The sequence below is a fragment of the Oryzias latipes genome, chromosome 9 (genome assembly GCF_053564925.1).
Source record: "Oryzias latipes strain Hd-rR chromosome 9, Olatipes_Hd-rR_3.1".
NCBI classification, from domain to species: domain Eukaryota; kingdom Metazoa; phylum Chordata; class Actinopteri; order Beloniformes; family Adrianichthyidae; genus Oryzias; species Oryzias latipes.
This window is the reverse complement of record NC_136245.1, coordinates 15,909,505-15,923,016: the sequence shown is the minus strand read 5'-3', so window position 1 is coordinate 15,923,016 and position 13,512 is coordinate 15,909,505. Positions and strand designations below refer to the sequence as shown.

The window sequence follows — 13,512 nt, the reverse complement described above, 5'->3', positions numbered from 1 at the left end:
CATAACTACTCTGTCTCACAAGCTCTTACTCACCTTATTGCCATTATTATACATGGCCAGCAGGCACAGCAGATGGTACATGTGACCGCATTTGCCAAGTCTGCCAACCAGCTCTGGCTTGATGCCTTTGTGCTGCAGGACTCCTTCATATCCTGATGACATGACCAGCCTCTCCATGCAGATGGTACAGTCCTGGAATAGTTCATCAAAAGGCTTTACATGCCATTGTGTGTGCACATCAATGGGGAAGTTAGGAGACGTTTCTTTAGATTCGTGACAGTGACAGGTAACAGGTTGTATCCGGATGTTCGAGTTAAAAACATATGTGCATCTTTTCTTACCTCATCTGGGATAACTTTTATCTTCTCTGCGTATCTTCTCACCACATCCTCTGGGTTTTTACCTTTTTATAAACAAAAAACTGAGTTATGCTAAAATAGGCTTTTGGACATGCAGTAAGTGACATGATGAAGAGGTCACCTTTTGTACTGGGATGTAGCAAACAGTCATTCTCCCACATTCATGTGTGCAGCCAGTTAACTGCAGCTGAGAGCACACACGCAGCTTACATTCCCAACACACATATATTCCATTAGTTCTCCCTTAAGTTTCTGCTTGCTTGCTTGAGGTAGGGAGAGTAAGTGGAGGCAGTTTACAGAAGCCACAAGCAAGAAACCATAGATGCTGAACAGAAACAAAAGACTTCTTTCTGTAAGGAAGGGTGGATATTATATATAAAAAAAAGAAATTCTAAAATAAATAAAAAAACTGTGAAGGCAATGAGGTGTTGGGCTGCTATCCTCACACAGCAGATGGTTTGTCACACAAAACCATCTGGGAGGGTTTTACTGGAAAATGTTCTGATTGGAATCATTCAGCAAAAACAAACTTTCCAAACCTTCTGGGGGAGAAAAAAAACACAATAACGAACGAAATAAAATAAACTGAAAGAAGTTGTCCTTCTTCAATTAAAAATATTGATGATGAAAGGCAATTGCTTTGATTGTCTTCTGCATATAGGAAATTAATATTGTTGAAAATGCTGTGATTTTTATTAAATTAACACAAAACAACTTTCCAACCTTTCAAGTGAAGCACAGCCATTACCAACAATTGCCCACGTGTTGCATGCTGGGATATATGCTACAAGAAAAGGTTTAGGCTACTCTCTTTAAAAAATAAATAAATAAAAGTCATGCCTTTACTGCAATACTTTTTAATAAACAATTTCCTGCTTTATTTCTTAACTTAATCAAGTTTAGAAGACAAACTACGTCAGAATGCTATTAGCCTACGTAAACACAAAGTCCCAAAAAAGATAAATTATCATACAAATTTAAAAAGCAAGATAATCTGGCTTTTTAAGGTAGCAGTGTGTGTGCTAAGAAAAGTTAGCACATTTAGAGCCAAGTTTTAAAATAAAGGTGTTAAAATGACATTTTTTCACTTCTATTTATCATCTAACCACCTACTTTTGTTGTGATATTTGGCTAAATTTTATATAATACCCATGTTGTTAGCATTTAGCTCTTACAGCCTCACACATTGACTGTTCACACTTGTGTTGCTAAATTTATATTACTGATTGTATTACGTAAAAAAATCAATGTGAAAAACACTGTTTGTTAACTGCTTTTCAATAAATCTTTTGAATAAATATGCACCTTGTTAAAAAAAAAACACAGAATCCAAATAGGCTACTTTTTAAAGCTATGTTTAAAGAACATTTCTGCATAGCTGTAGCTCTGTCTGAACTCCCTCCTTAATCCCTTACTACCAAAAAAATATATAGTGCAGGACTATCAAGTGCCCTGGATTTTAAAAGCAATTCCGACACCATGCTCACTACTTTTTTTTAATCAGTGAAAATGATGTCACTAATTTTTTATGGTAAAAATCGAATAAAACGTTTTACCAAGACTGTTCTGAAGATGAGAACGTGGATGGTTTATAAAAAAAAAATTAAAATACATTTTTCACATGAAAAAATGTTCAAATCGTCCACTATGGTGCACTGAGGACTGAGTAGTGACAAAATTCTGACACAACCTATGTATTTGTTTTACTAAATAATGTCTTCTGGGTTGGATTTCTTAAGCTCGACGTTTTATTGCATATGACAGAATAATATCCGTTTTTGTTTAGTAAAATATAGCATAATGTCAGCACACACTGTAGTTAAATATAGTATGAAACCAACACAAAAAAACTTTTTTAAAGATGCATAATGCAAAGGATGTCTCTTTTTCAAACTAAATAAAAAGTTTCAAGGGACTTTTATTCATTTTGTCATAAGTTGACATTCATTTTATTTAACGTCAGTTAAATTTAATTATTTCTCAAATCCAGAAACTTTTTACTAGTAAAAATATTGAAATTATAATCAAGATTAACTAGGAGGTACACAAAAAACAATCAGCTTTTGGGAATGCTAAGCAACAGACAGCAGCAGCTTTTCCTGACACATCTTGCAAAGCTTGGCAGGGCAATGGTGGCCTGCTGACTGTCAGTGGTAGGTCTATTCTTGGCAGTTTCCTGTTTAATAACAACAGCACCATGACAATTTACAATTAAGGCTTCTTCCACTGCTTTCTTTGAGTTCCTGTGACTGTCTTCTCACATAGCGAGACTCACCTCTCTTCAGGTGCTTTTTCTTCGTTTTGCGGCGCATGCCGTTGATGCCGGGCACAGGCTTCATGTCACTCTTGTTGATGGGTGGTGGGTGCAGTATGGGCTTTGGAGCTCGAGTCAGGCAAACTGGCAGACCTGCAGCGCACATCAGGATACCTGTCATACCTGACGCATAAATGGAACACAAATGTACACAGAAGAGGGGGAAAAAATAGTAAATTTCCTTTAGTGGAGGTTAGTTTTAAAAAATAAACATGCACACACTGACAAAAAAACATCTAGCTAAGTGCCAAAGAGAGGCTGCAGAGCAGATGTGGACTAACCTGCTAGGGCTGGATGCACTGGTCCAGAGCCTGTTAGGTTCTTGACTGGGAGAGCAGGAACTCTACAACAGAGAATACATTAAAAAAATCAAATGTGTATAGATTTATAGAAATTAAACGCATCATAAGCGAAACAATTCTAAAGTAAACATGCCCCAACATGCCCCAAGCCTTAACACAGAGACAACCGTAACACGATGGGATGGCCTGATTCGCATACAAAGCACTGCAGAAGAGCCTGAATCAGCATGACATTTGGAGAGTTTGGCGTTGGTAAAAAATATAGATGACAGCTGACTTACACTGTCTTTAGGATATGTGGAGCACAGCAGACAAAAGGAATTTGTGTATTTGTCTGAACACGCAATTCCGAGAGTTTCTTTCCATAGGATAGAAGACTCAGTTGAAAGGACATTCCACTGATCAGCAGAGCTAAAGAACAACTTAAACAGAGATCAGTGACAACTCTGCGTAAGTCACAGCTATAAAGACACTAATCTCCTAAAATGTGATGTGAATTAAAGAGTTTCAAAAGTTCCTGCTGTAAAAACTAGGGCTAATAGATAACATGGCAGATATTAAAGAAAACGTATAAAAGACAATTTTACAGTGAGTCAAAATATTCAGAAAAGATAGGATTATTTCTAAAGCTTATAGCTGAGGGTTGATTGACATTAGCTGGGCTACGCACAATGTGTGGAATGAGACACCTTCCTCAGTATGGAGCCACTATAATGGAGTGACTCTTGGTGTTTGAAAACAAGCAGCGGTGTGCTTATTGGTGGTACTCTTTGCAGCTTCAATCTTAATAATTAAATTCAGATTTTTTTCTGTATGGAAAAGGGCCCACCTGTTTATTGTTTGTGCACAGGGGCCCAAAGGCAGCTTGGTCTGTGTTCTCAGACTAAAGGCCCTTGTAAAAGACTCTAATTGTGCAAAGACAGCCAAAGGTGAAGAAGTGGAAGACTAACAGCCTAATCTGAACAGTATCTCTTGTTCGGTGCTTGTGTCTATTTCCCAATGAGGGACACTAAATTTGAGCACAAGTCTTCTCTTAGCACCAAGACACAGCAAACGGTGCTCATTTGGGGGCAGTAATGCCTGACCACAACAAGGAAAAACAAAGCTAGTCCCATTAATACTCTGATTATCATAAAGTATCTTCCTGTACCTCCTCACTACAACTAATAATGTTTGGCCTCTTTGACATTTTACAAGTTTTTGTGGGTCCTGCTTTTTCAGTTTTGTACTGTGACCCCCACACCCCCTCACCCGTGATACTTGCAGCATCATTTACTCATTCTGCTTCAATTCTGCACTTCGGTACACCTGTTCTGAAGCAGACCAGGATTTACTTGTTTGGTCTGCACCAGACTTCAAGTGATTTGGAACGCAACCAGTATGCAGACAAATACTAGTCAGCTAAGGTAAACAATCCACTGGCGTTTGCAAAAGCAAAACTTGGCTGTCAAAAGTGACTTTAGGATGGCATCAAAACAAAATTGACAGTCAGCTGAGCCACATGGAATTTCATGGTATTGGACATGGTGAAGAATTTAAACCTAACTGCTCCCCAACCAAAACACACAGTATAAAACCAATAGGATGGTGAAAGATTTAAAGTAGCCATTGATCTTCTCTCAGTTCCCCTGTTCATCAGCCACAGACTCCCACACCACTGCTCCTATGCTCCCCTCGCTTTTTGGCCAGGAAGCAGCAGAAATCTTTTGCCCTGCAGCTCCACAGAGCCCCACAAATCTGCATCAACAGACCTGCTTTGATATAGATAAGAGCCTTTGTTCCTGTACCAGGAGAAGCCCTTCAATAAGCTCAGTGTGATTATGAAAAAAATAAACCTTTGCCATGGCCAGCAGAGGAGCTGATGTGTACCATTGGCTCGTGATAGAAGCTCAAGATGCACTCTGTCTCACATCAGTGGACCAGAAACAAGGTGTGGGGAGCTCCTGGTGTTTGCAGCTCTGATGTGAATCAGAGTGAGGTTACACGGATGTCTTGTGTGAAAGATGTTTCAGGGATGTGAAAACAAACCAGAAAGTCATTTGGTTGGAATATTTTTTAACTAGTTCATTAAAAAAACAGGGAATAAAAGCGGAATAAAAACCAATACTACTAGTTAAATCAACTACAAAACAGACAGAGACTGAGCAAGATATGCTTTCAACCGTTTTAGCATAGCCTGATTTAAATCACAACACCTCAAAGGCAAGATGTATCCTGTCAGTGAGTGCATGTATATTTCATATCATTGATAGCAGAGGGATCAGAGAGCCAGTTTAGCTCGTGCTGGTTTGCGGCGCCTTCCGTCCGTGAAGCCCGGGTTCGACTCCAGGCTGCTCCCTGTTCCCTTCTCTACCTCTGTGCCGGTCCCAAGCCCGGTTAGAGAAGGTTGCGTCAGGAAGGGCATCCGGCGTAAAACATTGCCAAATTTACCATGCGACTTGTTCGCTGTGGCGACCCCTGATGGGAGAAGCCGAAAGTGGAAGAGTTGATAGCAGAGGGATCAAAGAGCTGATTTACATTAGAAGGAGCACAAAACACCAGCTCTCAACATCTTCTCCTTGAGTGTTACATGCAATTTGAAAAAAATACAATACAAATGGCTGTCATTTTTAAAGTGCTTGCAAAAAACAGAGACACTTACATTTCTACTAACCAATGAAAAGCCAGCCAAATTAGAGTATGACACCACTGCTGATAAAGCTAAAAACACGAAGGATTTTATTTTAAATTAAAGATAAAAACCCTCTTTAAATTTTAGTAGTTTACAGTAGTTAAATTGCAATGCTGCATCACAGATACTAGGGCTTTTTGAGAATAACAGGTAAAGAAAATTGATGAATCGATCAGTGATGAATATATCAAACTTTCACTTTACTGGAAGACTATAAACACAGAAAACTTTCAGGATATGTTCCCCAGGGTGTTCCTCTCCTCTGATGCATTTATTTTAGCTGCAAAAAGCAAGATTTGTGCAAAAAAACATTTACAAAAATTACACATTGAGGTTGTCACGGCAACAACTGCCTACTTAGATGGAATTTAAGTTTCCTGTCACAGTCAGCAGTAAGGAATTCCGGGTAAACACAGAACAGCTTGTGCTTTTGAGAAAATGAATGTGATGCTCTTTGAGAAAACTTCATATAACCTGAATTACTTGTATACGTGTCCACTTGTTAAAGAGGAAACCACACAAAACCTAGTAGCTTTTGAATTTCTCTGCACTCTTTTCTCAGCTGTCTCTACCCCCTGATATGTATTTACTTTTGTGCTCCATTCCCTAAAGAATTTTGGTTTCCACAAAAAAAATACTGAACATCTTTGTTAAAAACTTGTTGTAACATAGTTTGCTATTTTATTTTAATGTAACAAATCACATTTTATGTTTGAGCCTTGCAGTACACATTTTAACCTGACGGTTTCTATCTCTCCTCTAACCCTTGTGCCATCTTAGATGACCCCACCCTCACATTGACGTGTTCTCCCTACCATGACAAAGGTGGATAAAGGTGGAAAGATTTCATGTAATCCATGGACACCAGTGAAGATCACAAATCATTGAAGAAAAAAGGTTCAGAGGACTGTCTAGTGGGTCTAGATGACCCAACTCCCAATGTTAAAGTGTCTAGGATAGCACAAGGGCTAATCAGCCTCAGTCCTCCCTTCTTTAGTAAAACTTTTCTGAAAAAATTTGAATCGGGACAGATCCCCATACAGGGACTCTGTGTTACACCTCAGTGCGAAAGTGCTGATGAAGGACTACTATCTCCTAATTTGTTTAAAATGCATTATTAACCTGGAGCAGTGGAGGTATGATGGCAAGAACGTCGAGTGTGTGTAATTGCAATATTGATGCAGGAGCCAGACGCAGAGGCAGGCCCTTCCCTCTGCCACAACAGAGCTGAAGGTGGAAGCATAACTGTCACAATGAAACTGAAATGCATTTATAAGGAATAACGATGCACATGATTTGAAAAATTGCATCACTGCAGCCTCTCCAAGTACGTTGATTTATTAAATCGCTACAACTTTAAATGTTATCCCAAGGGGTAGATTAGATCGGAGCCAGAGCAGACCACTGAGGAGTAATGATCCATCCTGTCAGGCACATTCACAAATCTCAACTAAGTTCTTAACACAAGCAGCTTGATTCTCAGCTGTTAGTATAAAGCAGCCATGGTTTTTTCTGTGTTCAGGAAGTGGTTTGATTGAGTTTAGTGCAGTCGAAACTCCCTAGAAGTCTTAAAAAAGGGCTGCTTTTCTTTTCTTCTATCATGACATTTGTTTATGAATCTTGTAAATAGTTGAAATACTCCTGCTCCCTATCAGCGTTTTGGCCCTAACATCAAAACAATGTACTGAAAAACGCCTGGCGGACATTTATGTCAGGTCTACGAGCATTTACAGTGTGATACAAATCCACATTTAATGACACAATGGATTGTTGACTGAAAACACATAAACTAACCAGTTAGATTTAATGTCATTTAAAAAAAATATGGAGTTTGAGTAAAACAAGAAACCACAAATGAACAACTAAACTTTTCTTAAAACTAGATGGCACCTGTAAATGCTTATTTAGGCTTTTTATTACTATTTTTGATTTTGTTATGCACAGGCAATAACTAAAACCTAAACAAATTAGTTACAATATTGGTCCTAAATTAGGAAGCAATGTAGAGTAAGAACATTTTAAATAGCTACAATTTGCAGAATCATATACAGTATTAGTTTATAATATGCATAAATATATTAATAGCTTTTTCTTCATTTATTCATAATGATTATATATTGTTCAAACAACTCTGTAAGTGGACAAAACAAGCCTCTCTGGAGGAATCTTTGTGGTCAACTAAGACTAAAACGAAATACCAGGATGCCAAGAGGAATCAACCCCTTTCCCAACTAGAAGTTGAGCAACGATCAGCGTTACAGACAAAGCTTGGATAAATTTGTGCGGCATGAAGTTGACTAAAAACATTAAATTTAAAGGTGTTGGAATAACTGAATAAGAAGTGATCACAAAATGAAAAACTCCCATTCTCTGCTACTGTTTAGCTTTTTGAATAGAAAACAAGACACTCATTGGTAGTAAATGGTTATTTCTTTTTACATGAGGGCGCGTTGGTGTGTGAAAAACACATCAGTTTTAGGCTTCTGTTTGAAGCCTAAAATCATTTTTCATCATAACATGACCTGTTTCAAGGATTTCTCAAGCTCCGTTCACTTTATTGTGTCTCCAACCAGCAGCTATGTGCAGATGGTGATATGTGGCTGCCAGCTGTAAGACAAACAAATGTGTTGACACACACCAGCAGATGGTGCCACTTCTAATACCTGTGTGTGTGAGATAAGTGTGTTTGGTTGAAGCTCCCCTCCACCTACAGATCACAGTCCGTTATATTATTGTATCGTGACCTAACAGAAGACCAAAGCCTAAACAGCTTACTTTCAGGAATAAAATATTCACGTCTCCTTACATGAACATGAAGCAAAGGTAATTCTAAGAAAATGTGTGCTTTTGTAGAAAAACATGTGAACACGACAAGTTTATGTGTCAATCTAAAATAAAAAACCTAATCTAATAAAGCTACAGCACAATAATCATCTGTTTTACATCCAGTAACTGTTACATGAGGGCGTGGGTGTGTGAAAAACAGATCAGATTCTTTACATTCTGTGGGTTTCTCTGTTATGTTTGAAGCACGCATGGGAACCAGCAAGGGAGTTCACATATGAGATTGTGTGTGACTGCAAGCTCTCATATTCTGCTGTGTGCATGTTAACCACACTCATCCTGTGTGTGGAGCCACTCGCCTGGGAACCAGCGTACATCATCTAACCCTACGCTTCTCTTACCTTCTCTCAAATAGTGCTCGCTGTCTCCACAGATCACTTAGTGTAAAGTGAAACAGTCCAATTCACAACTCTGCACCTGAACCGTCAGTGAATTCTTAAAATGCAGATGCCTAAATGGGTCATGCTATTCTAACCCTCTATCACAAATACCTATATACACAGAGTAGAGTCATTTTCAAGGATGAAAAACCTATATTTTGTTTTGAGACCTGAACTAGGCCAACGAAAGTGAAAGCATGTCTGCCTATTTGAGTGGTGGTCTTATATATGCAGTGAAGGTGTCTCTCCTCATTATCAATGAGAATGAATGGAATCACATTAGATCAGGAGTGGGTTTATTTTAATATTTCGGTAAGTTTTGGTCAGAACTAAAGACAAACCAATTCCTGCTTTCTTCGCAGACCGCAGATTTCTCACCATTTGTGATTTTATTTCTAACTAGGGATGTAAAAAAATTCAGATACGCATTGAAAAATATATCAATCTCATATCGAAACCAAAACGATAGCCAAGATGCATTCAAGCGCCTTATTTTAAAACTAATTTTGTTGAGAGATTGCCACCTCAATTTCCCTTCCCTTCAGGAGGCAATTTAGTTTCTTTTGTTTGTTATTTGATTGCTGATCTTCTCGGTTTCATTTTTTTCAGGTCACTTTAAATACAACTGTGCCTTTACATCCTCTTTGAATTGAGATCAGCAGAACAGCACGTACACTCACTTTATGCTGCTTTGTGTCTGGACTAAGAGACTGTGAAGGTCATCTGGGCATGGACATTTTCAGCTCTGACTTCAGCTACTATGGTGTGTTATGATGGAGCAGACTGCTTTAAGTTTTAAAGAACCACTCCAATGAAAATTGTGGTGTTTTTTTTGTGGTGTTTTTAACATTTTTTGTAGGGTTTTTCTCATGACAGAGAATGGTTCTTTAAAACTTTATGGATAAGAAATCAGCAAAACATGCCCTCATGGACAGCTTTAAGGGCAAAAAGGAAGGAAGAGGAGGAGAAACCGGCTCAAAACAGAAGTTAGTCTGTTTTTGGTCAAAAAAGAATCCTTTAACTGGCGATCTAGTTTTTTCTTTTCTTTTAGGTTTTAAACCTTTAACATGAATCTAACAAAACCTACTATGCTTTTTACATGCCGTTACTCCTGATCCGAATCATCTGATCTGCAGAGGAAAGCGGCTTTGTGCCAGTATCATGTGGTAGTGTTTAGACTGCCAAAAAGCAGGATGGGAGGACTTGCCATCAATGTTATTTCTTTAGAAGGTTCGCTAATGGGGAGATAATTACATGGCTAATGTATTCCCACCAAAATCCCTTTTTGACTAGGGCACCATGCAGCCCTGGGCCGGCCCTGGTCTGAGATGGTATCTGGCTAAAAACTGTACAGCTGGATAGCTCCAATATTGCTCGCCATTTTTGTTGCGCCGCCAATGTTAGAATGGGGGTGTGAGGAGCTGCAAGCTGTAGGGAGTGTAAACATATGGATGTTATTGAGTAGGGGTGTGCTTACTCCGCGCTTACAGTCCCACCCACAACTCAGACATGAATTTCTAATAATCTACTGCCGCTTTGCAGAAACTATGTCCGAGAAAACGACACACATGAATAACTTCATAATCATAGTATAAAGACAACTAGGAAAACTTTTACAATAGGTGAAAGGATGATCTTAGTGGGTCTTTAAAAAAAGACCAAAAATCTGTTACATTTTTGTTGGTCAGTGTTTTGAATTAGAGTCCGTAAAGCTGCTGCATTTACCAAGACGGCGGCTGGGTTTGTTTTGGTGTGTTGGGCATGTCATCTCATCATCTGTGGAATTGGATCTGACCCTCAACTTTATCTAAACAGACAATATTACAAAAGGCCTAAAAGTTGAGAACTGATTCATGCACATATTAACCCACAAATGAGGACAAGATGCAGGGATGTGTGTGTCGCTGCTCAGCCGGTCGCCAGTCAGGGCCGGTCAAATGGAAAATCGGCGCATCTCTAGTAACGACACCAACACACTTTTTTTTTCTCAGTCCCTTTCTGTGATTCACTCTGAGGGCAGAGTGCTCTACTGAAGCACCGAAGCTCCCATATTTCCTTGATCCATTATTCATCCTCTCCTATTGGAGCTTTGCCTCCATGGCAAGTATGTTTCCACAGCGACACAAGAGGCCACTTCAAATGTGTGATTGCATGTCTCACCCCCTGCACAATTAAACAATGATGCATTTAAACGCAGAGCCAGATATTCCACTTACAGCCTCAGACTGTTTTGCATGACATAGCAACCATGGTGCAGTCTGATAGCAACAAATCACTTCAAAGCAAAGCAACAGAATGATCTAAAGAGAGCTGCAGTATTTCACGCCTTGCATAAGCTCATTATCAAGCAAAACCTTGGAAGACACATATGAAAACAAAGATGAAAAGTGCTTGCTCAGCATAGTTACAAAATCAAAAAGTTTTTTTTTTTACTCGCAGATGTATTGATCAGCACATAAAAGACTGTATTCATAAATCAGCAGTATGGGGTGTGGACAAAGACCCAAAGATTGGTGCACACAGGACACATTCAGTGTGAATCCTTGTGAGTCAGACATGGAGACCGGTTCTTGGCTTTTTTTTATCCTCTCACTGCTTCGGTGGAGCAAATTTAGCTAAATCTCAGCTTTGTGCCAATGCTGTCAGAAGTATGGGGCTAAAGGAGATTTGAAAATCGAATTAGAAAAAAGAGAAAGAGAACCATTGGCCCTCTTTGCAATCATCATTACCCTGCTGGGATGGTTCCTCGTGTAGTCCCCATGGAAATGCGCTGCGTGCCCGGCCTGTTCAGATTGTTCTGTCCGTTGATGGTGAGAGCGTGGTGGCCATGGCCGGATGAAAGGGATGGCATCACAGGAGAACAGGGGAAGTTGGCAGGGGACAGCGGAGACTGCACCTGTTCAGCTTTCGCCTGCCCACCCCCTACACTTATGTTGTTGTTTTTGGTGGTGGATGAGGTGGATGTCTGAGACCAGAGGGAGGTTCCAGCAAAGGTGTTGCTCTGCCGCACAACGGTCCCTGTAGCACCCGAGTTCCCTGCTGTTCCTCCGTAAAGCTTGCGCCGCTGGGAGGCAAGAATAGCATTGGAAGCCGCTCTTGTGCTGTTGACCAGGATGCACTGCTGGCAGGAGCAGGGCTGGCCGGAGCTGGCGCCCACAGGCCAGGACTGAGACTTAGGAATGGAGCCCATGATAAGCGGGTAGGCAAGATCCATGCGTCGCCGTAAACGACGTTTTCGTTGACTCTGCCTGTTGGTCTGGGACATGCTGTTGAAGTCAATGAGGTAGCAGAAGCCCAAAGAGGTCAGGTCCAGCCAGGGGTGCTGCTTCTCATAAGCATTCTGGATGGTCACGCAGATCTCCATGTCATACAGCGTCCACGAGCCGTTGTCGTTCTCCCACTCCCACACCACACCTTTGCCAGGGGCGGAAGAGGGCTCGTAGAAGTTTCTTTGCACTGGTCTCATGGTACCTAACCACAGAGAAGAGAAGGGATGAAAAAGAGCAGTCAATTTAGATAATAAAAGATATTCAGAAGACTTGAACTTTTATCAGGGTCAACTTTTTAGACACATTTTTCACATCAAGAGGCAATCAACACATGTACAAACAGGTTTTCTGCTGCTCTTGTGATGGATATTAATCTTTTTGTTGCTGTTTTTAATATTTTGAGCTTTTAATGTACAGTGCCTTGTTTGACTCCAGTCTTTGAAGGTGCCATATAAATAAACTTGAGTTGAGTTGATACCTACATGTACGTACTTTCAAGCACAACTTGCCAGAAGATAGACTTTAAAGTTCTATTTCTGGTTCACAAACCTTTGAATGATTTGGCACTAAAATACACGATTGCCCTCCTTCTGACTCATTGTGTACCAGTCATCTGGATCCGGTCTAGAGTCTGACTTCGCAAAAGGCTTAGATCAGCAGACACAGTTTATCTAAATTCAAGTTAAAGACCCAACTGTTCTGCTTGACTGCTTGAACTATGCAATGGTGGATGTTTTTTTTTCAATTCAATTTTAAAATTCACTGTACTGTAGTTATGTGACATTATCCTTTATATTCATTAATTTTTTCTGGTTTCTACAATTTTAACACCTATTAATTGTGTATCCTGTTTTTTTTTAAATTACTAATGCACTTGTATGGAGCAACAAAAAAATTTTAATTTCCAATTTTTTGTGACGGAGTGATACACTTTTTATGCATTATTATGTAGTATTTATTATTTTTAACGGTAAGTTTTACCATGACAAATTATTTGTTTTAATGTCAGTGTTGCACCAACCAGGGAGCACTTTTTTTTGTTGTACCAGGGAAAATGACAATAAAGATCTGTCTTCTCAACTGAATTTGATTAGGGTTCATTTAAAAGTTTATATCAACTTTAAACTTATTTTAAATTCAGTTGTTTTAACAGAAGTTAAAATAATAACAAAAACAAAGAAACTGTCGACTTTAGGATACATTTCCCTGAAATCAAAGTTTTTACAACTTAGAACACATTTATAAATTATGAACTGAACTAACTTTTCACCATCACTTGGAAAAATAATAAATATGGTGAAAACTCCAGTAAAAGCCCAACACATAAAAGCTGGACAGAGAAGTTCAAGGTTTTTACAGAAGCATACCCACAA

At 39.4% G+C, this 13,512-nt stretch overlaps 1 protein-coding gene across 2 annotated transcripts in view; it reads right to left on the bottom strand.

Annotated features, from left to right (window-relative positions):
• dtx1 (deltex 1, E3 ubiquitin ligase) overlaps nt 1-13,512 on the bottom strand; it is a 46,289-nt gene that overhangs the window by 6,364 nt on the left and 26,413 nt on the right. The window contains exons 3-7 of one of the 2 annotated variants that reach the window (XM_004072710.5): nt 11,600-12,341; nt 2,955-3,016; nt 2,635-2,796; nt 342-403; nt 34-192 (exon numbers count right to left, since the gene is read on the bottom strand). In XM_004072710.5, the coding sequence (XP_004072758.1) occupies nt 34-192; nt 342-403; nt 2,635-2,796; nt 2,955-3,016; nt 11,600-12,341 (1,187 nt within the window). The remainder of the gene's footprint in view (nt 1-33; nt 193-341; nt 404-2,634; nt 2,797-2,954; nt 3,017-11,599; nt 12,342-13,512) is intronic. The other variant, XM_011479405.4, reaches the window with a different exon arrangement.